Source organism: Marmota marmota, unplaced genomic scaffold (genome assembly GCF_001458135.2).
Source record: "Marmota marmota marmota unplaced genomic scaffold, marMar, whole genome shotgun sequence".
Taxonomy (NCBI): Eukaryota; Metazoa; Chordata; class Mammalia; order Rodentia; family Sciuridae; genus Marmota; species Marmota marmota.
The window spans coordinates 37,277,959-37,300,993 of record NW_025999968.1 but is presented as its reverse complement, the minus strand read 5'-3'; the positions used below and the strand labels follow the sequence as shown (position 1 = coordinate 37,300,993).

Here is a 23,035-nt window from a genome sequence, read left to right as displayed (position 1 = left end):
TCTGCTAAAGGACTTATCACTTAAGAACTTAGCTTATCTTAATATATTTAAATATGATTATAAATAAGGTTGTAAAATGGAGATACTTTTATTAAACACATTGATTTTTATGTTAAAATTTTAATAGCTTGTTATAGAGATGTTTTTCCTACTTACTCTTTTGAACTAACATTGTTCCTAGAGAGGATTGGACTGTGTTTTGAGAAACATCAAAACACCATCAATTGGTGTATTTGACAACTTAGTATTATGTAGAATGTTATTTTATTCATTTTTTTTGTCATTGTTATTCTATTCATTTCATTGTCACTTAGGACACTGGATAACAAAATTTAGATTCTATTTTAGAACTCTAAAATCATTAAAACATAAAACAAAATATATATAAAATACCAATGTCAGAAATTTTCTCTAATACTTGTACATTTCTAGAGTTTTTTATGTAAATAAAATTTTTGATCTGTTTGTGAGACAGACAGTAACTGAGTTCAGATGTCTTTTTAAAGGATTGATTTATTGTTTGCTATTAAGCTTTATTTATTAGGAACCCATTTTGAGAGAAATGGGTTGGGAATTGATTGTGACCTTTTGAATTGATAGAATATTGAACAAGGGTCAATATTTTGAAACTCTGGAATTTACTACACAACAACTCTTAAGGAAACAAGTTAATTATTTCCTTTTTATGGAAACTTAAAGTAAATGATTTTTAAAATCAATTCTTTCTGACATAAAAATGTGATAAAATGTAGACAAGAATCTTTAGTTTAAGATAAAGCTGAATGATTTTTGTCTCTTTTTTCCTAATAAAAATAAAAATTAGGTTAACATTTTCCAAAGAGTACAAAAACTTTAAAACCATTACATATACTTCTAGGTAGGACTAATTTTATATAAAATTTACTTTATGAAATTCGAAACTGTCCATTTTCAAAGGACAGTACTAATTTGGGGAAAATTACAAAAGTTGATATTTAAAATTTTAAGTTACACTATCTGATGAACACTGTATTCTATAGTGAGTTACTATTTATGTCAATGAATTTTTCAAAATGATGCTTTATCATCATCATTTGGCTTAATAGCAGTAACTATTGTAATAATGTAAAATATTATTCCTCTTATTGACTGCCTCATTCATTAAATGAAAATATATTTGATGAAGCATATGTCAGAGAATAAAATATATGCTAGAATATAGTCATATTGGAAACATTATCTTTTTATGAGTGATTTCTCATTTTCTTTAGACAGATGATTTCATCTATATGAATTTAAAAGGATATGTGAGTTGATATGCACAAGTGTGTCTTCCTTAAATTCCAGCTCAGCTTGATATTTTCTTTTTAATACAGAAGTAGTCTTTTTCCAATTATTATGTCTTAAAAACAACTCCTTTTAATTCATATTTATTTTATTGTGCAAATTTCTCTGCACATTTTAGTACAAAAATCAGGGTCCATAGGGATGACAAAGATGGATGTTATCATGATCCCTACAGATAAATGGCTAAGAGAAAGAAGACAGCAAATCTCTTGATATACTGAGAGAGAGCATAAGGACTATGCCTAGATAGAACCACCAAGAAACTGGTATGAAATATGGGAAATCACTGCCTACTGATGACAGTTGCCATCTCTTGACATGGGAACTATTTGCACGATATTCTCAAAATTTCAGACAGGGAGTTCTTTTTTAAGTTATTAGTATAAATGCTAAAGTAGGTAATAGTGATAATGTTAAAAATGAGAGGACTATCATTTAATCATGTAGCTCCTGTTAAGTCTCATACATTATAGTTCAGGTGACCCAGTACCCAATTCAAATGCAATGCATATTATTCTTAATGTTACTTCAACTAAACATTATGACACTATTTATTTAAAAGGAGAATCAATGGGTACTAAGCAATAAATATGAGTAAGAAATTCTGGGGTGCTATTGCACAGTAGGATGAACATACATTATGATAAAGTACTATAAATTTCAAAAATCTAGAAGGAGTTTGAATGTTTTCATCATAAAGAAATGACTAATGTTTGAGGAGACAAATATGTTTAACTTGATTTCAACATTACACAGTGTATACATGTATCAAAACATCACATGATATCCATAGACATGGAAAATGTTTATGCTTTTATGTATCAGTTAAAAATAAATTGAAATTGAAAGAGGAAATAAGTGGAGGACTTCATTAGTAGTATTTTCATATAGGACCTATGGTTGTGAGAAGGTTAAAAGCCTTCATGAATGTAATATGCAGTAATGGATTTTATAAGAATCCTATATTCAAAATAATATACTATTTTCTTACATTCACAATATTTATTAATAAAATATCCATGAGTGTTTTTAAAAAGTAACCATGGTCTAGGCATACAGCTCAGTAGTAGAGTGCTTGCTTAGCATGCATGAGGCCCTGGGTTTGATCCCCAGCACTACAAAATAATAATAAATTACAGCTTCAACCACACATCTTCTAATAATTTTCTTAAAAAGTCAATCAAAACACCAAATACAATTTTGCCACCTGTAATTTTATGATTAATGACATTTTTTCCCTTTATGCTTCTCTTTCCCTATATTGGCTATGGGTTCTTTCCTTCAAATAGTGAATAAGTAAGACCAATAGAATTCAATTTTGTAGCATAGGCTGAGAGTCAGAGACCAGAGATATTCTGTAAGGCAATTTAAAAATCTTTGAAAAATTATTAAATACTAAACTGGTTATGTACTGGAAAGTTAATAAAGTTTAATGTATGTTATAGAGGTAAGTTCCAATTTAAAAAGAAAATTGAGGAGTACTGGTTAAATATGTGAGATGTGTTAAAAAATAATCTTGTTTAGCATATTGTACCTTCCTTCTTGTATTCTGTTTTTTAGCTTGTTATCAATGATGTTCAATGCCCAATACTAACTGGGATTTTAGAACTTTAAAGCATATCCAGTGTTTATATTGAATGAAATATTATCATAGTACATTCTACAAATGCTTAAATTATTGAACATAATTTTGGTTTTTTTAGCTACTGTATTTTTGTTGCCTATATTCATTGATAGTTGATTATATTCCAATTGCTGTGTTCACAGATTTTGTACACTAATTTATTTAATATTTATAACAACTCTGTGAGAGAATCACTCCTATTTGGTTTCATAAATGAAGAGCCCATAACCTACAGAAGGTTAATTACCTTAAACAAAGACACATGATGAGATGAAGAATAAAACTGTGTCATGTGGAATACACATGATGGCAATCGCCAATATTGCTTTTCTCAATTATCCTGTCACCATTGTAAGCAAAAGAACTGTTGATGGTTTCCCTGTTTCTGTCTTCATTGTCAGATAAATTCAAAGGGACCAAGGAAAGCATTATCTTTAAGAGCCTTTGTACTTCAGAAAAGAATTTAAGGGTCCTTCATGTCTTTCTCCAAATGCAGGAGATCAGTCTATGAAATCTCCCAGGTATCCATCCACCCAAATTTAAACAAGTGGAATTGATAAAACAAAAACAAAAATTACAACTTTCTTATTATTGAACTAGTTAAAAAAATGGGACCTAATGCTGAACCAAGCTTAACCATGCATTTTCCTACTGGAACTAGCTTAGCACCTTCAGTGTAGTAAGCTCTCAACAAATATTTGTAAAGTGAAGAAAGTTTCTTGAGTCTACTACATTAAGCTTGGTTCAAGGGTGGACACTTACTGTTGCTATGTACTTTCATAATTCTTGGTAGCTGAACTGTTAGTTTAATGTAAAAAGTTTGTGCATAAATAGAACTGTGATTCCTTTATCGTTTTATTTTAAGAATTCCACTATAACAAAGGTTGTGCAAGAAGCCCTAGAGAGGCTTATTGTTACATAATAGCAGACCTTTGTTCCAGGTTAGAGAAAATGGTAGAAACTTCTAAAATAAAAAAGGAATAGACTGTACAAACAAAACTTGGAAGCTTTAATTAGATTAACTTGGCCTTTATTTGGCCAGGACTAATGATGTGTGTTAATAAATTTTAACTGAGGTTTTCTTTGAGTTAAGGAAATTCCAGTACCACTGTTATTGTAAAGGGAAACATTGGAATAATGGCACTTCTTGAAATAGCTTTTTTTTTTTTTTACTGCTCTTTTTAATCTAAAGTGCATACTAAATGAGACACCATTAGTGTCACAGATGCTAATTTTCACTAGGAATGACTGAAGTGGCATTCTTTCCCATTTGCATTTGATCTTAGCAATGATGAGAGGTGATGAGTTGATTATGAGCTGTTTTCACTGTACTGCCCGCTGTGCAAATTTATGCTCCTAGACAAGGATGACACATAGTTGTGGCATTAAAGAGCTTTCTTCATTGCTTTTTGTATCCAGAATGTTAAAATGTATTTTAACTCTTATGTAACCAGGTATAAAAAAGAGAAGTATTTACATGTATTGGTATTTACTTGAAGCCAGGAACTTACAGGAGGGGTTTGTGTTCATTAACATTTTAAATTTTCTCCAGACCCTTATGATATGGGCATTGTTTTTTCTTCCAATTTATAAGGGAGAAAACAGTTCTATAGTTGTGATATATTTTGCCTATGGTATCATAGCTGATAAAAATCATTGATTTGTGATTCATGGAACAGTTTTTCTGCTTTAAAATTTGCCCCACAAATACTCCTGTTGCTTTTTCATTATGGCTGTAAATTCTTAGACATTAAATTAATTTATTTGACTTTTTAAATTAAGTTATTGGAATATAGGTAATATGTTAAATTCACTCTTTTCCTTTTCTCACTTAAAAAAATGTGGGCATGAATAAATTATATAGTTTTATCTTTGGTCATTACTTCCATCCCTTCAAAAAAAATCTCCCCAAAGGTTCTCTTCTCATATGCATTAACTCAGTATTTATCTCTTATTTGTTTTCCAAAAAAGAAAAAAAAAAACAAGAAGTAAATTACATTGCAAACGTATAATAAAATAAGACAAATCAGGAGAAAGTGGAGTATAGACCATATATTAAAAGATAGACCAGGATTGGATATCTGAAATTGAATTGAATGTGGTACTAGGTTTGTGATACTCAATGTTGTCCTATGGACCATTGACATACCAGGTATTAGTAATGCAGATTCTTTGGCTTGCCAGGCCTACTAAATCAGAATATACATTTTAACCAGACAGTCAGGAATTCTGTGGGCATTTTAAAAATCAGAAATGTTGTTCCATATTGATGATTCTCAACTTAGGTTGAACATCTAAATCACGGAAGAGCTTTTTTAAAAAATACTGATGATTGGATTCCATCCCCAAATATTCTGATTTACCTAATAAAGATTATGGCAGGGAATCAAGAATATTTAAATTTTTCCAACCAGACATTGTTTTTTTTTCCTACTTTTCTCCTCAAAACACTTAGAAATTAATTCAATAATCCTTTCACTCATTCATTCTTCAATGCAACAAGTATCTATTGAGTTCTCATTTGGGGCAATATGGCCTATATACTTAGGGACACAGAAGTGAACAAAACATAGATCCCTGCCCTAGTAGGTCTTATACATACTGAGGATGATAGACAGTGAATGAGCTAACTTAGATATATAGCTTGCTAGGCAATCATAAGTGCCAAGTAGAAAAAAAAAATATGGGGAAGAGGGATCCAAAAACCTAGGATTAGGGAAGACTTTATGACAATGGGCCATTGGACTAAGGACCTGAAAAAAAAAAAAGGAGGAAACTGGCAATGGGATTGGCAGAGAAAAGTATATTCATGACAGAAGGAGGAGTAACTGTCCTTCATGTGTTTGAAAAATGGAGCATAGTACAAGAGAAACAGTAACATAGTACAAAGAGAAAGAGCTGGAGCAAAGCAAACTTTATAGGTTGATAAACTGATTTTGAATAGAATTGGAAGATTTTGAGAAGTGACAAGATCTAGCTTAAAGTTTAGAGCATTTATTCTGGTTTTTCTGTTTCAAATGCACTAAAGGGACTGAGAGAGGAAAGGAGGAGACTAGTTAGGAAGTTGTAAAGAAACCAGGCAGACAAGGCAAGGAGCAGGGCAAGTGGGCTCTTGAGAAGGCTTGCGGATCAATTGAGAAGGCTTTGGGATCAATTTATACATATATTTTCCCTTTGAATATGTAAGGAAAACTTACCAAATGCATTTTAAAGATGGTAGATATAAAGGTTGCCCCTACCTTGTACCATTCTTGCCTTCAGATGGTGCCTACCTTTCAAGAAGAAATGAAACCCTTCAATGTGCTCTTCACAGCTTCCAAAAATTCACCCCAACATTGATGTGCCTCTTTCCAAAGGCTTTTGCTTCTTATTTCAAAATAAAAATTTTTTTGGACTTGATTTTAATTTTCAGATCACTTCAAATTCAAAAGAATGAAGCCATTAATTTGCTAATTTCACCATATTAAAATGATTTAAAATGTTAAATAAATTTTAACCATGAACAACTCTCTCTGAAAAAGTACTAATTCATTATAGCTTTTCCATTTTATGTAATATGAATTTGTAATCAAGTTTTTTATCCCAAGAAGTTGTCCAAAAGTTTGGGACCAAATAGATTGAGAAGTGCCTAGACAATAATATACAGAAAGATCAGAAGATAAATGGCTAGGAGAAATGACAGAATGCAGTCTCACCTTTGTTTTGCAATTTAGATAGTATATCTTATAGGAAGAGTATAAATTCACTACCTTGACTACTAATGCACCTGATTTGATAAAAATTAACTTAATCAGGCTTTGTTATTCATGAAGATTTGTGTGTGTGTGTGTGTGTGTGTGTGTGTGTGTGTTGTGTGTGTGTTTAAACCAAGTCCATACTCTACATATCTGATTTTCAAATTTAGCATTACCAAACTGATCCATTTTTCCTTCTTGGTAGTATTAAGTATTCAGGTGAACTTTTAACAAGAAGACATTTATATTAGCTTCTTAGTTGGGAACAAAAATGTCCTTCATTAAGAACTAATTAATAAGGACAGAAGTCTTTGAGCTTCATCTGTGATAGATGAAGGAATTCTCCTGTAGAACCATTTGTCACAAACACTGGCTAAGGCCCCTTTTCTCATGTGAAGAGCTTTGAAAATTGACACCTTGTCTGCATTAATTTGTTGGGGTTATTATAACAAAATACCACAAATTGGGTGGCTTATAAAACAGGAATTTATTTTTTTTTCACAGTTTGAAATTTGGAAGTCCAAAATTAAGGCGCTAGTAGGGTTGGTATCCCCTGAGAGCAATAAGAAAAAGATCAATCCCAGGCCTTTCTTTTGGGCCTGAAAATGGCCACCCTCCTCCTACTGTGTCTTCCTCTGTGCATGCATGCCCCTGATCTCTCTCTCTCTCTCTCTCTCTCTCTCTCTCTCTCTCTCTTTCTCTCTCCCTCTCTCTCTGTGTGTGTATCCTGATATCATCTGTGTGTGTGTCCTGATATAATTCCAGTAGGATTGAATTATGACACACCCTGATGACCACATTTTTAACTTAATTATCACTTTTGATGTCTTATCTTCACATATAGTGGCCTTCTAAGGTACCAAGTGAGAGCACACAAATATATGGATTTTGGGGGAAACAACTCAGCTGCTACTAACTAGGGTAAGAACTTAATTTTCAGCTGCATCATTCCTTCCAGTGACCTTAGATCGCTCACCCCTTTCAGTTGACCCTCTGATGCCAGCCCACATTTTTGGATTTCCCACTGAAATCCCCCCACTTTTCATACAATCTCCAGTATTCTGTTGTTGTTGTTCTTTTCTTTCTCTCAGCCATATATACCTCTATTATGTCCCCATAGGCCTCCATTGGGAATCATTTGAAAATTAACAAAAATAAAACATCTGTTCTACCCCCTGGACCAGTGCTTTTTGACCACATATTAGAATCATCTGGGGTGCTTTTCATAGATACCTGTCTATGCCCCGATACCAGGTATTCCAGGTGAGGTCCATGCTATTGATGCTCTGCCCACTCATGCTCTTCTGTTCTGTTTCCCTTAGCCTAGAAGGCCTCTGTACATTTTTTTCCAACTCATGTACTCATCAATTTGAGTATGTAGCTGGACTGTCATCCTCTCAGGAAAACCCTGAATGGTTAGCCAAAGGCAGAGTATTGGGGCACAGTCTGGCAGAATATTAGGAAACATGGACTAAGCTCATATAGGCTTGGGTTTTAAGGTCCTAACCAGGGGGGCATTGAACATTTTATTAAACCTCTTTTAAGCCTTAGTGTTGTAATCAGGAAAAGGAGAAGCATTGAAATGTGTCACATAAGGTAGATGTGAGAATTAAACTAATTAGCACATGTAAATTTCCTACCTATAGTGTATATCTGCTTAATAATCTCTCCCTCTCTTTTCTAATTTCATAGTACTTGTTCCACACCTCTACTTCTTCTTTTGCCACAGTTTATTTCATTATGTTCTACCAATTAGATCCACTATCAAGAATAAGAGATATGTCTTATTCATATCTGTATCCCTGGGATTTGGGGGGATTCAAGAGGGAATAAACAGAGTCTGTCTGACTTCCAGACTCCATGTGCTTTCTATTACATATTGGCTGCCACCAAAAACATTTATAGAACAGAGAATAGTAGTGATTTCGCAATGTATTTATAATGAGTGTGGAATGACTAATGGGTAATCTTACTCATTTACAGAAGTAACTACTGTAGAGCACAGTTTGTAAATGGGTCAGTGATAAGGATCTGGTAACACCCACATCAGAACAAAGCAACCGTTTCTAGAAACAGAATGTAATGAAACAAAATAATAATCAAACATTATAATCTAACTGAAGGACAAAAAACGAGTTAGCCAAAGGGTCTTGCTCAGAAATGTGTGGGAGAGTAGAAATTTGCCACTGTGTGTGCAGAAAAATACAGAGTAGCTAAAGCAAATATCCCATTTAGCTCAGCAGACTTTTTAACTTAGATGAGATGTGTACTTCAGGCTATTATGATAATTCCACATTTCTAGCCTTGATACCACCTAATTGACTTCACTGTGACTCTACTATACAAATCAAGTAAACTTTCACCCATGATCTGGTATCTCATATACCATTTCTTCCAGGGAGACGATTCTTTGATCAAATGGAATATGCAATCCTCTTGGCAGAAGAATTTTTCATAGCAAATCAGTACTTCGTATTGCCATGTTTGGTACTTTATCAGTTTGTTTTATGAGTCAGTTTCCCAGAGGTGTTTTATTGCTCCAAGCTTGAAAAAGTTTCTGCACCTGTTGAGGGAAGGGCTCAGCATTGGACATAAAGACTTGATCAAAGTGTTGACACTCTAGGACTGACCTGAGTTGTCAACCAGTGTCACTTCCACTACCTTTTCTCTACATAACAAAGGGAAGACAAGTAAATAATGCATTTTTCCTATATTATTCATAATCTCAGTAAAGTTTCTAGTATAAGATTCAAGGCAGATTGCCTTGCATAAATTTTTGTTTTATAACACATAGTGATATGATATTAGATATTCAGTTTCAAAAAGAAAATTGAAATTTTCTGACTACTTTGCACTGTTACAGCTATGAAACTGACTTTCAAAGTTAAGTAAAAGTAATAATAATAAAAACATGTAAGTAAATGTATAAAATTTGTTAACATTTATGGCTATATTTTCTTTATATTGTTTGTTATTGTATAGCCATTATCTTTTGTGTTTTGACAGATTTTTTATTTGTTTAAGCTAGGCTATCTACAAATATCAAATTACTTGAAAATTATGAATATCTCATTATAATTGCCTATTAATTTTAAATGTATCCTTTACCAATGAAACAAATATTTATAATTTAAAAAATATAGTTCTTGTGTCTAGGATAAAATATTTGCTTAGCATGTGTGAGGCCATGGTTTGGATCCCTAGCACTGCAAAACACACACACACACACACTTTTCAAAAACTGAATTCCTTTCCAACAGTACTATTATCATAAACTGAGTTTGTTTCTTTCACTACTATTTACCCTTCAATAGAATGAAATATTTATATGGTCAAATCCAAATTTGCTGAAAGGAAAGTAAGTGTAATCGACAATGAATAAGTTATAGAACGCAATCATCTTTTCCAAATATCCTAGTACAAATTTGCTCCTATTTTTTTCCACCCATACTTTCTCTGTTTGGTAGAACATACCATATATTTGCCCCACATAAACATGTCTGTTCTTACTAAGAAAAAAACGTTTAAATTCCTAGGCCTGGTGGCAGCGGGTGCTGCCTGAGATGGGAATGTTTATAAGCTTTATGATATTAACTGCAGCACTCAACCTCAGGTGGCATAAAGCATGCAAAAAAGAACTTTCTGTCAGTTTTATTATTTCTAAAAAGGTTCCCCTTGAAGCAGAAGAGTGACCTTGCTCTGCTGAGCTGACATATGCCACTGGATTAATGGTTGAGCTCTGCTGGAGGGAAGCTCACGGAAACATTACAACTCCAGAAGCTGGGCTGGCGGTGACCATTAATCAGGGGGACCAAAATCATGCATCAAACACACTCATTTAAAAGTAGTAAAAATGACTTTAAAAAAAAACTTTTTGAGAATTAGCTTATTGTTTGTCATTACTTGTGTTCAAGGAGATGGCTGCATGACTAAAATATCCCTTGGGGAGACCTTTAGAAAGGTTACTGTGTACCCAGAGGCCAAGTGAATGCCGAAGGCATTTAAGACTAATGGAAGTTACAAGGAGTTTTTATTCCAGAGAGTCAAATGGGAAAGTTTATTGAATGGATTCTATTTTCCCAACTTAATTTTCAAAGGCTGTATTTAACTTTGATTTCAAAGTAATGTGTGTTGTGTTTACCTCTTTATGAGTTTAATTTGATTTTAAAACTGGGGTGACTAAGTTGAGTGATAAAAACATGTAACTGATGAACTTACTAGGAAAATTTCAGGGACCTAAAGTTTGAATCAACAAATTCAGTCATTAAGTATGTTAAAAAATATCTTAGGCTTAAAAATACTATACATCCTTCTTTTTATGTTACTTAATAAAACACTTTTAGGATAATTTTCTTTCTTCAAATATTTAAAAGAATAAAGTACTCACATCTGAGATCCTGGAAGATATTATTCAATTTTACTAAGTAATTAATAAGTTGCTCTTGTTTTAAAAACCCCATTGATGCTAAAATTAAATGGACAAAATTTCAATTTTATGCTTTTAGTAGTTTATTTTAGATTAATGATATCATGCATGACACATATAATTTTGTAATAGATTGCACAAATAGAAAAATCAAATACTTAGTAAGAAAAGCAGAGTCAATTTGATATTTAAGATTTCAGTTAGTGTACAGTAAGACCTGTTGTAATTATAATTTTAAAAAAATATTTAAAAAAAATAGATGACTTCTTTACCATGATCTTTAATTGTATCCTGTTTTATTAGCCATATCCTACACAAAATTACTTATTAGAATCACTTATTTACAGAATTAATTGTTTTTTTTTTAAGACAGAGTGAGAGACAGAGAGAGAGAATATTTTTTTAATATTTATTTTTTTTAGTTTTCGGCGGACACAACATCTTTGTTTGTATGTGGTGCTGAGGATCGAACCCGGGCCTCACACATGCCAGGCGAGCGCGCTACCACTTGAGCCACATCCCCAGCCCCAAAATTAATTGTTTTTGAAATTGAGCTATAGGAATAAAATAGTTGATAATGGTGTGAACAGTAAAAATATTTAATACCTGGTTGTAAATAGAAAAATGCAAAGAACAGAAAGTTTATTTCTAAATTTCTGAGATTTTTTTTTTTGTAATTGGAAATTTGAATCACCAATCCTTCGTACCACATTTCCTATATCAAAGTATCTATAAAATAAAATTAATGATACAAAATTATCTCAGGGAAATTACTTATCTTAGGGTAGAGATGCAAATGCATGAAACATGTTATCTGTAGTTCCTCTTTTCTTTCCTTGCCACTTTCTTCCCAAACATCCCCACTATTTTGTAACTATTGCTCACATGATAAATCATGACCTCTTTAATGACTCTTTGCCTGAAAGTGGCCCCAGAGCCCTTCTCAACATATATCTTCATAAGGCTTTTAAACAAACTATCCAAGTTGGTGCAAGAATTAAAAACTTCTTGCCAATTTTGGGTTCAAGAGATAGTCCACATAAAGAACAGAAAATTCGACTGAAGTATTGCTGAACTAAATATAAAAACAATTTTCTAAATAACCAAAATGATAATGTTCATGAGAGACAGTGTTTCTTTCTCTTCCTCAAGTGTTTGGAAGGGAATTATATCAGGTATTTGACACATTTTGGTCATGTATGATCCTTTTTACATATAGTATGTGCTCTACCACTTTTTTTGTTATTTTATCACTATTTTAGCAATTACCATCTTTAGATTTGGGGTTTTCTAAGGAGTTGCTTAGTCAACAAGTACACAATCTCCAAGACTAAATGCTTTTTGAAAATGTTTAAGCAAATTCAAATTATATTGAATTTAGCTAATTTCACTCCCTGAATCTGCAATATTATTGTACCATTCTGTAAACCAACTATGATTAATAGGCATAAACATGCAAAACCCTTTCATGTACTAATTTCTTCATCATTGCTATCTAAATAACTATTTGTAACTAAATAAATATAGATTTTCAAATTGACATTTACTATACAGCTTAACTTTCCTTATTTTTGTTTACGTATAATTTGCTTGAAGGAAATTCTTTTTATATTTATGTACATTTCATTTGAACATGGCTCCATTGAGCTCTTATGGGTTGAAATGATTTGATCAATGGCACCAATAGAGGATAAATTTCTCCAGGATATGTTCTTATTTCATTCATACTGATAACTCTTCCTCAAATACAAATATTAGCCACACATTCCACTTTATTTATGTTGAATTGCACGACATAAAATTTCCTGTTCTTTAATTAAACATCAACAAATTATTATTATCAGCTGTAATGTGATCAAGTTACAATTTGCTTTTGTGTAACTGTGAAAGGTATGATTTTTGGCATTTAACTTGTAGAATAATGTGGGATTTCTCCTCTGATCTGGTTTTGTCAAGTCTCATAACTGTGGGGTCTTTGTCTATAAGTGCTAGAATACTTAAGAGTAGGGGTAATAAATGTGCATTAAAATGACATTGGTAAATGGCTTTACAGGGAAGGTGGAACTTAGTTCTGCCCTTGAAGAATGGGCTAGGTTTGAGTAGGTGGATGAAAAGAAGACCAACATTCCTTGAAAGAAAAACAACATGAGCAACAGCTTAGAGAGCTAAATTATTTTATCTATGCTCATCAGCAAGATATGTGTCAGGTTCTGCATAAATAGATTGACTGGCATTGCGTGGTACCATGGGGAATCATAATGTGCTGCTTACTGAGTCTGAGCTTTGTCAACTAAAGGGCTACTTAAACACCCTGAGCCTTAGTTTTCCTCTCTACAAGCTGGAGAAATCAATATCTAGTGCAAAGGGATGAAAGTAGAAAGCATTCAACTTCAAAATGTGGGGGTTTTGGTACAGCTCAGGGTGGAGAGTTTGCCTAGCATGGGCCTGGCCTTGGAATCAATCCCCAGCACCATAAAAATAAATTAAAAATAAAAAGTAAAATAAGTCATAGTGTATAGTGAAATGAGACAGAGTGATAGTGATCTGCTTTTTTAATGAAATAATTAGAGACCAGCTTGGCATGGAGTTTGGCACATAGTGAGCTCTCAGTAATTGTCTTAGCAATGTAAAGCAAGTTTTGCACGTTGAAGGGAAGAATGAATGATGAGAATCAGTACTTTAGGAAAAGTAGTGATGTGGAGAAGCAAGATTTGGAGACAACAGAGCTGAAAGTTGTTGCATTGGTTCAGGAATTAGCAAATATTTGAGTAAAAGGAATAGGGGAGAAGGGCCAACAATAGAATTTGGAGAAAGAATTGAGCAGATGTGGAGGCTAGAAGACAGTGGCAGGGGGAGGGGGACATTATATTTTGTATTATTGTTCAAAAGTCCCAAAGAAAGCAGTGAACAAGTACAAGTTTTTACAGCACAGGGTGGAATGTCCAGAGGTGGGTTTAAAGTAGATCCCCAGGGGTAGCAGCACATAAGCAGAGAGCTCCCTGTTAAGACACTGGCCCTCTCACCCAAAGGCAGGGGAAGAGTGACAATGGACTACAGCAGTTAGAAAAGTAGGTCATCCCACCATTTGACCCAGCTATTCCTCTTCTCAGACTATACCCAAAGGACCTAAAAACAGCATACTACAGAGATACAGCCACATCAATGTTTATAGCAGCACAATTCACAAGAGCTAGACTGTGGAGCCAACCTAGATGCCTTTCAATTGATGAATGGATAAAAAATATGTGGCATATATACACAATGGAATTATTACTCAGCAGTAAAAAATAATAAGATCATGGCATTTGCTGGGAAATGGATGGCATTAGAGCAGATTATGCTAAGTGAAGTTAGCCAATCTCAAAAAAAAAAAAAAAAAAACAAATGCTGAATGTCTTCTCTGATATAAGGGGGGTGAATCAAATGGGGAAGAGAGGAAGAGCATGGGAAGAAGATTACCTCTACATAGGGAAGAGGGGTGGGAGAGAAAGGGAGGGAGAAAGGGAATTGCATGGATGGTGGAAGGAGACCCTCATTGTTATACAAAATACATGTATGAAAATGTGAGAAAAAAAGAATAGCATTACCCTAGATTAGGTGGAGAGAAGTGATGGGAGGGGAGGGGTTGGGGAGATAGGAAGGATAGTAGAATGAAACAGACATTATTATTACTGTGTGTATATATGTGACTGCATGACTAATGTGATTCTGCAATCTGTATACTCAGAAAAATGAGAAATTATATCCCATCTGATTCAAATGTATGATATGTCAAAAACATTGTACTGTCATGTGTAACTAAGTTTTAAAAAAAAAAGAGTATCCACAGTAGCCTTTCAGGGCAATATGTCCAAATCAATAGAAAAAGGCATTGATAATTCTCAGAATGGGAGATGGTACAGTTTCTTACAAAACTCTTATTCAATAATAAAATATTAATTAATTTTGAAAAAGAAAAGTGGGTTCTGTAGAGAAATTTCTGAATCTTTCAAAAACGTGATGCCATAAAGAATTCCAGATTGAAGATCAAGAGGGATCATTTACAGTACTTGTTAATATGTTCAGTAGTAAGAAAAAGAGAAAGATTAGAAAGCATAAAACGATAGTGTAGGAATAAGTGGTTCAAGTAGAATTTTATAAGAAAAAAAATTTAAACAGTTTAGGGTAGTATAATCATAATCATTAGGATAGTATAATTAGAGTAGTATAATCATAAAGTATTTAAAACCTTTTCCTTTTTTGATATTCTATGGAGTTTTAAAGAATTGGTCATGTCATTGCCCTAAACTTTTGTCACATTATGTTTTTTACTTGAAAAAACTATTTAAAAGATCTCAAAATATTATTTCCAAACTCCTTTTAACTAAAGTATAAAATTATATTCGATGTTTAAAAGGGGAGCACGACTTAGAGTCTGGATGCAGTGTGAGTAATAAGACATGGTTGTAAATTTTGCAGAGGTCTGATTGAGAATTTTAAGTATTTTTTTTAACTTGTAAAATTTGTTTTGTTACATTAAATAGGCTGATATGAATACCCACTTTTACAATTTATGGATCATTCTGTCTTGAATTTTTTTTTCTTTTTTCCTTCTAGTATCCCCGCCTCCATGCTCTTTGGGTAATTTGTAAGGCACTTTCAGTTTTCAGAAATTATTTCAGTGGCACATCAACTTCTGAAAGTAACCTTTAGCATGGAAATTTTGACTAAACTTTAAGAAATACTACAGAATTAGAATTCCTCACTTCCTTTGGGCATATTATAGTTGACACAAAGGTACTGAATCAGAGAGCTTTTGTTCTTAGAAAAAAGATGAACATTGAAAATATTTAGAGCATTGATACACATTTGAGCTTTGGCTTAATTCAAGGTGAAAATATTAATGTGGAAGGCAAGATTTTGCACTGCTGACAGCTTTTGAGCTTGCAGTTCCCTGACGTCCCACACAACTGTCTTCCACGAGCACCACATGATAGTGTAATTATTTAACACTGAGACAATTCTAACGGATTATTTTTAGTTAGTTAAATTCAATTCATACTCTTCAAAAGATCTTAGCACCTGAGTTAGTTAGAACAATTAAATCCTCGAATGCTTTTGGATAAAGTCTGACAAGCTTACTGAGACTTAGCGTTTCATAATAGAATATTCATACAAGGGTGTGCTGAAAGAGAATTCTGATCTTCAAGAGCATATTACTAACCAACACTTTCTGGGCAATATTTAGAAGATGTGAGAACTTGTTGGCAGAGTGTGTATAATTTTTAATTTGCCAGTATATTTCAAAATACTGCAGATGTCTGACTCACATATGCAAATTTTTTCTTTGAAATAGACTGTGAAACTTTCCACCAGTATCTTACCTGAATAGTAAATGATGCTGGAGGTGAAGACCTCACAATTGGTGAATAGTTAAGAAAAAAATAAAAGCCAGTTCTGGTTTGGATTGAAAGCTTACTTCATTTTTCAAGAAACAGACTCTCTAGTTTCCTGCATGTTGGTAAAAGAAGGCTGGTCATTCTTTTAGGAAATCCACTTAGTTCCCTTCTTGCTATCAAGTTAACTTTGCCACACTTCCCATGCTGCTTAACCAGCATTTTTTTTTTTTTTTGAGAAAAAACCGACTAGATCAATGTTCTTTAATGGAGTAGCATGGTGGAAAATTTTTAAAAAGAAAATGTTTTTCCAGGTAGAGGTTTTGCAATAATTTCCTCATTGAGAAGGATGAAATGGTTTCTAAGAAACTGACAGTTTTATATCATAAAATGGCATTCAATAATTATTAAAATTATTGAAGAGGTGTGACTAATAAAAAAGAATCCTCTTACCTTCCTTTAGGTGATTCATTGCATCATGTAGGGAGATATATGCATGAATGTGTTCAAATATGACTCATGTTCAGCACTATTTTTGTGGAAGCCAAGTAGACCATATTAAAAAAAGGTAATCTGTACTGTGTGATCACAGATCCACTTCATAAAGGCAATCAAAAACACATTTATATAAAAAAATTAGTTGTATCAAAGTAAATTTACATAAAAAATCTTTAATTTCTCCTTCAATTGTCTGTACTTTCAAATAACTAAAACTTAGGCAATATTATTATATTTTTTATAAATTGGTTCCCTAATTAACTTATAATATCATTAATTCTTAAAAAATATACACACATGTGTACATACACATACATACACACACACACACACACACACACACACACACATACATACACACATTTTTAACCCAGCATTTTACATTGGAAAATTTCAAGCATATATAAAAGTAGACGGTAGTACAGTTTACTCTATATATTATACACCACCTGGCTAATCATTAAATAAAGGCCAATTGTGTTTTTATGCCCAAACACTGGCTGCACCTCACTAGATTTTTTTTTTGACTTAAAAAAAATAACAGTACTACTTCAATGCAAAATTTCTTCTTGGATGTTTTTAGTACAGAAATTTATTTGATATGTATCAAAACAAGATTCCCAGTTGTATTTGGTTGATATAACACTTAGAGTCTCTTAATTTATACTTTATGTGTCCTCTTTTATTTCTTTCTATTGATTAGCTAAAAAAAACCTTGTCATCTGTCATGTAGTTATGTAGTTTCTCCTTGTCTAGGTTTTTTCTGATTGATTGCATCCTCTTGGTGACATTTAACATGCTCCTCTGTTTCTGTATTAGCTGAATCTGGTAGCTTGGAGTGATTTCTCCTTTCCCTTCTCTCCCCTACCCCCCCTCTCCTCTCCTGGCCTCTAAAGAATATTTAATTAGTGGTCTTAAATGCTTCCTTTACAAAGTACATATTCTGGTTGTCTGTCTTTTAGTGGTCATTGATAATCATTGACTAGATCCAATACTATATTAGGGATTTACAAAATGATAATTTTGTAGTTTTGACATTTTTAATTGATGAAATTTGAATATACACATATACAGAGTAATTTTCCATGATCAGTTGTTTAGCTACTCTGAAATGCACTTCATACAGAAAAGACAGATTAAGTATTTCCTTTTATTTGCTAGTTTTCAAAAATATAACTGTGACATTTCCAAAAATAATCACTGCTATTTTTCTTTGCGGTATAAATACGAACCCATGAATTTTGACATGTTAGATATATTGAAGTTATTATTTTTACTAATACTGAAATTGGCCATATTTTGATACAATTCACCCCAGTAAGAATTTTCACTATGGACCCTAAATTTTTTGGAAAATGTATTCGTTTTATGGTATAATAAGGTGTCCAGAATCAACTAGTATTATTTTCTGTCTCATCCTGGTAAAAGAGACCTGGTTCCTTTGAAAAAAAAAATGTATCTAGAGTCTACTATCTAGACACTAGAAGTGACACAACACTGAATTCTGATTGTTCCAAATCTTTTCAAGTAGGCAGAGCTAGGAAACATATTTTTTAAAGAGGAAATATGCCATGAATGCTCACAATGTTTTCAATTGCAATTTAATACTGTAGGTTTTTTTTAATCAAAACATTAGATTTTATATATGCTTTTCTCATATACTGAGAATCTTCATTATGAATGTCATTAACATGATTATTTTTATTGTCACTCAACATGTATACCTGTATATACCAATACTATTAATAACAATGTTATTATTGAAAACAAGTTAAGATTTACTTTGTCATTAGTTTTTGTCCTTGAGATACATGCTATTATGTAGAGACCATCAATTTACTGTGTTTTAAAACCACTTAAAGTAATTCCTTTTTTTGAACAGCCAATTCAATATAGAATTAGATTCATTTGTTTCATTTTGATTTTGAAATTTTAGGGATATTTTTATATTGATTTAATTTGGTTTATAATAAATGGAATATTTACATGGCTTTGAAGTTAAATCTAGAAAATAAAAATGCATATCCAGAGTATTTTCTTTCCTATCCCCTTTATCCTGTTTGTTTTGCCTTATATCATGAAGAAATAAAAATATATACCTGCCTGTATTAGAAAACACATATATTTCCACACTAAGATAAATTAGAGCCACTCTGTACATTTCTGCATTTTGCTTTGTTAACTTACACTGTATAGAGATTATTCCATTGCATTCTTCAAATATGTGTTTCAATTTTTTTTGTTTTACTGCTGCCTACATTTCCATGGTGTTTATTTACTATACATTATTCAGTCAAACCCCCTTTGATAAACTTTGGGGTTTTTGGCTTCTTCATAAAAGTTCTAGAATGAGTGTGGGTTTGTAAATCAATTCACATCCAATTGTATCTCTGATGTAGACACTTGAAAACTTAATTGTTAGCACAAAGGGAAAACACATACATAAATTTTTAAAATAATGCTAAATGTTCTTCATAGATGTTTCTCTATTTTACAAATGAATTTCTAACTTTATAAGAAACAACTGTATACATTTTATTTTTGGGTGGGGGTAGGGCTATTTGTTTATTTAATAGCTTTGTTTTGATGGGAGTTTCTGTCATCAATAGTATTTGCTAAATCTAATTTGTTGTGAGTATATGATGCAAAATTATCAATATTCAAATATATGCTCTGCTGGGTATATGCCTATAATCTCAATAAATTGGGAGATTGGAACAGGATGATCACAAGTTCAAGGCCAATCTCAGCAACTTAGATTCTGTCTCAAAAACAAAAAAAAAATTTTTAAGGGCTGGGGTATAGCTCAGTGATAGAGCACTCCTGAGTTCAATACTTAGTACCACAAAAAATAAAACAAAAAGACCCACATTCTCATTTATTAATATTATAGTAGAAGCAGATTTTGCATCCACATGATTCACATTTTCATAAAAAATCTTGACAGTAAAAATTATAAATTTGTTCCTTGATCATACCTCATAGTGAATATTAACCCCTTTGCATTATAAGCTATAACCTATAAACACATTATGACACCATCTCTGAAAGTCCCTGACTTTTAAACCAGAGAATAATGAAAAATTTTAAATGTCTTCTTAAGTACATAGATATGTTTCTTAACAGTCTCTTAGAAAAGACTGATAGACTTCTTTGGCTTCAATTTGTTGAATTATTAGCAATGAGATGACTGGCAAAACCCAAAGTAATAGTCTTGTGTCTTTCTTAAACCACTACTCCTAAATCTGCTTTCTTTATTGATATAATGGGGGGAGAATTAATTTTAAAAGGTGGTGACTATTGATTACTTAATGGAAAAAGATAGTGTAAAAAACGCTGAAGGAGTCTATTCTTCTGTGCCCTCCTGTGCAACAGGACCCATTATCCAGTAGTGGAAATCATTCCATAACTCCCATTAATATTTGATAGGCAGGAGGCAGGCACAATGTAGACTACAAAATTGACATAGGAGTGGGCTACAATAGGCCATAAGAATATTTTAGATCTATGAAAAGGTAATAGATTTCCCCATGTCTGGATTGTTTATAAGCAGGCTCTCTTCCTCTCCTCTTACCACAAGCAAGAAGGGCTGAAGGGCTTATTCAGCAGGATTGGCAAGTCAGCGAGAGGCGTTAATTGTATCTAACACAGCCATCATCCTTGGGGTGATAATCAGCAGCACAGAGTCTATCAGCTCACCCCTTGTCACATGTCAGGATCTTTTAATTTCAGCTCATTTTAAAAGGAAGCCAGGAGTTTTAAAGATAGCTAGTGGGGAGACATGAGTATTAGAGTGCTTCTAAGGACTAGGGGCCTTTGAAGCTGACTTAAGCTGAAATGGGCTATGATTTCTGGAAGGACAATACAAGCTCCTATAGATTACTGACTCCCATTATTACTTTTACATTCTACTGGGTTATTTTTTCAGTACCATTGGCTTATTTTTAAAGTATGATAAACTTGAAATGAGATAAAGTAGCTAAGATAGGACATAAAGGTACACAAAGACCAGATAACTACCATCCCAAACAATGCATAAAATTAAGTAGAGCGTAAAGAAATAGCAATTTTTTGATTCAATGACTAAAAAATTTTGAAAATGTGTTGAAGAGATCCACATACTTGGTAGCATGTCAGGATTGTTTGTAATTACCTGCCTAGAATGAGTTGCACAAGAATAAAAATTTAGCTTTGTAAGGGAAAAGGTATCCAAGGGAACAGTCTCTTATTAACATATTGAGCTTTTTCTTAAAACCAGTGAATGAAATTGACCTAGAGGTCCCATTATAATTCCATGTGAAATGTGGAAAAATTCAGTTTTACTCACAATTTTAGATGGTACATGCCTTCAATTTATTAATAGATCTATGTATATGCATTCTCTTTCTCCACCTAGTAAATAATTTCAAAATATCAAGATTTAAGAATAGGAAATGCAACTGCGTTCATTTTTTTAATGAAATTTGATCTCTGATTGTGCATCTACTCATAAATGTGTTCTTTGTTTTATCATTGCTATTTATTGGTTGGTTGGTTGATACTACTGCCATTACCTGCTAGAAGTAGTGTTTAGCTCATTTAAAGAAGGTTCAGTATAGAATTCACAGATTCTTCAGGGGCTACCCTCAAGAGTAAAAGTAATTCTCTAAGTTAAAAATAATTTAACAGAGATTTTTCTCCCAGGTGCTTAACATTATGACATAAAGCATAGGAAGACATCTTATCAACTATAAATATAAAAAGGTTAATAATATTTATAACTTCAATGTCTTTGATCTTCCAGGGAAGAGTTTTTTATAGCCTATATATGCAAGAGACAGTGCTTATTAAACTATAATGAAATGTTGTTATGATTTTCAGTCGTGAAAGTCACAACCCCTAAATTTCCTTGCCTTTTCTTTTCCAATTTTTTAGCGCAGCAGCAGTTTTGGGAATTTTGATCGTTTTCGGAATAATTCCATATCAAAACCAGATGATTCAACTGAGGTTAGTATTTTATTCTATATTTATAAATGTTATGCACATACTTTCTAACATTATGAAAACAGTACTTTTGCAAAGTAAAGTATGAAAAATAAAAACATTTTTAAATCATAGCGTTCCCATATTTTTTGGAATAAATGAACAAACAACATGATACCTCCTATCATACTGGGCATTAAGGTAAAAACTAAGATGGCTAAAAGATGTTCAGGAAGGTAAAATATGAATATAAGAAGATAGTTGCAATTTACAGTGACACTGAAAATTCCAAATTTCCTGAGCACTTCCATCATAATACGTGTGTGTGCGTGTGCGTGTGTGTGTTGTTGTTGTTGTAATGGTTTTAAATTAGGAATTGATTAAGTGGCTTAGCTGTGAATTTGTTAAGGAGAGCATACGACTACTCAAATGCACCCTCAGAATCCTACTATATTCATTGATATGTCTCATCAGTGACCATTACATACACATCTGTAAACCATGCACACTTTTAAGCTTAAGAAAGCTTCCCATAAATTAAATTTATAAAATACTATGTTAATAATGCCAATAATATATATTTAATTGAGCATTTACCATGTGGTAAGAATAATATAAACACTTTCCTTACCTACAACATAGAAACTATTATATTTCTATCTTACTGTTGAAGAAGTATTCTTGCTTCATAGAGTAAAATTACTTTTACATTTCAGAGTTAGTAAATGACAAAGGCAGAACTCAACCTCTTCTCTGACTCCAAAGCTTGCCATTTTGTTATACTATCTCATTAGCTAGGGATAACCTGTAATGTGTGATTAAGGAAAAGTACAATAACTAATAAAAGAATAGAAAGGAGGCATACATGCTGAGAAAATTAAAAATACATATTTATCATTTTGCCTGACTCAGCAACCTCACCAATGACGCTTTATTTTAAAGTAACAGATATTCCGCACAAAAGAAATGGAAATAAATTGATAACAATGACCATTAGTAATTCATAAATACATCCATTCATATATATATGCATGAATATATATATATATATATATATATATATATATATATATATATATATATATATATA

At 32.5% G+C, this 23,035-nt stretch overlaps 1 protein-coding gene across 1 annotated transcript in view; it reads left to right on the top strand.

Annotated features, from left to right (window-relative positions):
• Samsn1 (SAM domain, SH3 domain and nuclear localization signals 1) overlaps positions 1–23,035 on the top strand; it is a 144,611-nt gene that overhangs the window by 94,780 nt on the left and 26,796 nt on the right. The window contains exon 9 of the mRNA XM_015478650.2: positions 21,898–21,969. Within this exon, the coding sequence (XP_015334136.2) occupies positions 21,898–21,969 (72 nt within the window). The remainder of the gene's footprint in view (positions 1–21,897; positions 21,970–23,035) is intronic.